The sequence below is a fragment of the Podarcis liolepis genome, assembly GCF_965112155.1.
Source record: "Podarcis liolepis genome assembly, chromosome: 7".
NCBI lineage: Eukaryota > Metazoa > Chordata > Lepidosauria > Squamata > Lacertidae > Podarcis > Podarcis liolepis.
In genome coordinates, this window is record NC_139561.1 from 75274625 (window position 1) to 75278843 (window position 4219).

At 46.7% G+C, this 4219-nt stretch overlaps 1 protein-coding gene across 2 annotated transcripts in view; it reads left to right on the forward strand.

The window, feature by feature from the left end:
• The first annotated feature begins 443 nt into the window (after window positions 1-443).
• LOC310712335 (neural cell adhesion molecule 2-like) overlaps window positions 444-4219 on the forward strand; it is a 17964-nt gene continuing 14188 nt past the window's right edge. Inside the window, exons 1-2 of one of the 2 annotated variants that reach the window (XM_083515278.1) lie at window positions 444-569; window positions 2919-3008. In XM_083515278.1, the coding sequence (XP_083371404.1) occupies window positions 530-569; window positions 2919-3008 (130 nt within the window). In that variant the 5' untranslated portion in view covers window positions 444-529. The remainder of the gene's footprint in view (window positions 570-2918; window positions 3009-4219) is intronic. The other variant, XR_014528855.1, reaches the window with a different exon arrangement.

The window sequence follows — 4219 nt, forward strand, 5'->3', positions numbered from 1 at the left end:
TCCATTCTGCCACCCCTAATTCCGCCTCCCTCTAGCAAACACCCAGCATTCTGTGGCGATGGATTATGCTCAATCATTGAGATATTCTATTTTGAATTTTTTCTTTCTCTTTCTCCTCCAAATCTTGGAGTTCTGCCACTTGAGCATGCTGGTGCTACCCTCTTGCATCTTAATGGTACTGTTTTGACTAGGTAGCCATCGTAGCTGAGCACCTGAGTTTGCTGAAATATAGGCAAATGCACATTTGGAAATGCATATCTGCATGCCTGCACAAGCGTGCATGTACACAAATCTTCCTATTTTCTTTCTCCCCTCCCACCCTGATTTCCTGCTCCAGCCCTTTTCCTCCCCCCCCCCCATGCCACAGGGGCACACAGCAGGGAGGAAAGAAAAAGGTGGGAGGGAGAGGGAGGGAGGGTGGTGGGCGGGCGAAAAAGCTTTATAAATAGCCCAGGACCCAGGAGTCCCTGTTCCAAACTGCTGGTGCTGAAAGGCAAAGGAGCCCAATTCCTATCCCCACCTTTTAAAGATGGAACCAGGGAGATTCCTCATTTTCATGTTTGCAGCAGGTAAGATGAATGAATGAAAGAAAGAAAGAAAGAAAGAAAGGGCCCTGTTCCACGAAGGGAGTTTATGGGTGTCTAGACTGCACCCCCCACAGTCCCTTAGTATTAGCTCTTTGGCTATTTCGTTCCTTCCTCTTTATGACTTTTTCTTTAAGGGAGCAAGTGAGACCTGCAACAAAATATTGCAGTGCGATGTGCCCCTCTTCAAGGTCCTAGCCAGTCTGGCATACTCTCTTCCAGAATACTCATTATCCCATTATCCTTTCCCCCAATTTTCCTCAGTGCTTTTGTGGCCGGTGACCATGCATGGTCCTAATCAGACTTTTCTCGCTTTTTAATCTATGATATATTTCTTACCCCTCCAACCCCCTCCCTGCCCCAATGGTACTTCTGTAAACTTTGGGGGCTCTCTGAAGCCCAGTAATGCTTCCTTCTTGCATGGGGATATTGTGGACTGCCTGGGCATTTAGGCTACAAAAGGACAGAGGATGAGATAGTGATGGGCTGGAGTGCCCCTGGATCAGAAGGCTTCTGCAAGTAATCTCAAACCTAGAAAATCTAGGAATGTACCAAGCCAGCCAGTTTGTCCACCTCACCCAGCAATATCTGCTCTGACTGGCAGAAACTCTCCAGAATCTAAGGCAGAAAAAGGTCTTTCCCCGTTACTTGCTCTCCCTATCCTGCTAACTGGAGATGCCAGCTGAACTGCCATTTGCCCTAGCTCAAACCTGCAAGCAAATGTTTTGCTTAGTTTTCCTAATGGCAAATTACTGCTGCTGCTGTTTTCTGCATGCCTAACAGGATAGTTTTGAACGAGTCAACACCTATTTTGGGTTCTAGTTCATGCTAGACCTATTCAGGGTAAAGTAAAGGGACCCCTGACCATTAGGTCCAGTCGTGACCGACTCTGGGGTTGTGGCGCTCCTCTCACTTTATTGGCTGAGGGAGCCGGCGTACAGCTTCCGGATCATGTGGCCAGCATGACTAAGCCGCTTCTGGCGAACCAGAGCAGCGCACGGAAACGCCGTTTACCTTCCCGCCAGAGTGGTACCTATTTATCTACTTGCACTTTGACGTGCTTTTGAACTGCTAGGTTGGCAGGAGCAGGGACCAAGCAACGGGAGCTCACCCTGTCGCGGGGATTCAAACCGCCAACCTTCTGATCGGCAAGTCCTAGGCTCTGTGGTTTAACCCACAGCGCCACCCGCGTCGAAATCCATGACTATGATAAGGGGCATGATACTGTTTTGATTGTGTAGTGCAGTTGGAACCACTGAAATTAATAGCCATGACTTAGGTTCCAACGGCACTATACAATCAAAACAGTAGTCATGCCCCTTAAAACAGTAGTCATGGTTTTCCCCAGCTCCGGATTCCTGGATAGCATACTTGGTTGAGGATTGTTAAGAGACCCCCCCAGAACTACAATTCCCAGAGGCCCCTGGGAAGAGGGATTGATAAACCACTCTGAGAAATGTAACTCTGGGGGTGGGGGTGGGGATTAGGAGCCTTTCCTAACAACTCAGCACCTTAACAAACAACAGCTCCTAGAATTCTTTGGGGGAATGTTTATAGTGGTATCATAATGCTTTAAACGTATGGCGTGAGTGGGGTCAAAGAAAGCACACTTTCTCCCCCTTTTGAGTGATTCCCCCCATATTTACATTTAGCTGACTCACCAGTGTTGCGACTGAAATTTAGATAATCAACCCATTAATTTTACTTTTAAAGGTAAAGTTAAAGGTAAAGGGACCCCTGACCATTAGGTCCATTCGTGACTGACTCTGGGGTTGCGGCGCTCATCTTGCTTTATTGGCTGAGGGAGCCAGCGTACAGCTTCCGGTTCATGTGGCCAACATGACTAAGCCGCACATGGAAACACCATTTACCTTCCCGCCAGAGTGGTACCTATTTATCTACTTGCACTTTGATGTGCTTTCCAACTGCTAGGTTGGCAGGAGCAGGGACCGAGCAACGGGAGCACGTGGGGATTCGAACCGCCGACCTTCTGATCAGCAAGTCCTAGGCTCTGTGGTTTAACCCACAGTGCTACCCGTGTCCCCAATTTTACTTCTACTGGACTCCAAAGTGGTCCAGGGCATGTTTTTGTTGTTGTTGCACCATGCAATTATAAAGCTGCACCCTGGCGTCACTGTGGGGTCGTCGAGGATCATGAGGGTATGCCTCTTGAATAATCTGCTGCTTAAGTGGTGCCCTGAACACCACTGCCACTGGCTGTGGCTGCTTGGAATGCTTCCTTGTGCTGGTGGGCCAGCCCTGACTAGATGCTCTGAGCTAAAAGGACTTTGCCTTGTGATTGGACGAAACAATGTGCTTCTTTCCTCTTCCTAGGGGCTGTTTACTCCGCCAAGACGTCTCTGGAGATCATCCCTGGCAATGGGGACGTGCAGCTGGGCGAGAAAGCGTATTTCTTGTGCAAAGGTGAAAGCGGATAATGGAGAGCGTGTGCACGAATATGCATCAAAGCAGGAGCCAGCACAGTATTTGGGGCCCCTGCAGGGTGATCTGAGTGGCAGAGTGCCTGCTTGCATACAGAAGGCCCCGGGTTCAAAACCCCAGCATCTCTTCCTTGTCTGAAACCTGAGAGATTCGCTGCTGCCAGTCAATAGAGACCAGCAGTGGGGAACTGGTTGATTCCCCTTACCCAGAATGTCTGGGATAGCTCAGCTGGTAGAGCATGAGAATCTTCATCACAGGGTCACGGGTTTGAGTCATTTATGCTTCTCAGGTTTATATATTTCACTAGTTTTACAATCATTTTAACATTTCAGAAGTTGAATTCCTTTCCTCTCTTCCTGCAGTTCCTTAAATTTATTTTTAACACCTTCTTCAAATTAACTTAATTAGCTCATTTAGTCATCTACTTTAAATATATACTCTTATATAAAACTGCAGGTTATTACAATAATACTGCCAAAGTTCTTATCTGTTTATCTGTAAATATTCAACAGAACATTTCCATTCTTTAATAAAAAAAAAGTTTGTTATCTTCTGGTAATTTTGATTTATGAGGTGGGCATGTTTACTACTTTAGTGGTAGACAGTAGTTTTAATTGGGACGTTTATTTAGCATGGGTCCCACTATTTTGGTCCTTTCGTACTAAAAATAGTGCTGCATAGATAGAAACCGACCTGGATTTCTCGGGTCTGAACTCAGATCACGTAGGACTTTAATCGTTGAACAAACAAACCTTTAATAGCGGTTTCGCCATTTCTGTATATTCTGTAAGTTTTTTCCATTCTTCCTTTGCTGGGACTTCTGCTTCTTTCCATTTCTGGGAGAGTAGCATTCTTGCCGCTGTAGTAGCATACAAGTTTCTATACAGTTTAGGTAGTTCTGTCCCCTATACTGGTAATTCCCAGCACATTGGGCAAAAGATTCCTGCATTTGAAGGGGTTGGACTAGATGACCCCCCGGGTTCCCTTCCAACTCTACAATTCTATGATTCTAAAAATATTGTTAGGGGAATTTGCTTACCCAGCCTGCACTAAGGAGGTGTGTCAAGGACGTTTGTGCAGGAAAAGCTCAGCCTTGACCCAGCCTGATAAGAGTGAGCACCCACTTCTTCTAGCTGGATCAGGCATCCAACTGTGATGGCGCAGGGTGACTTTTCCTCCGTGAACAGGACTTG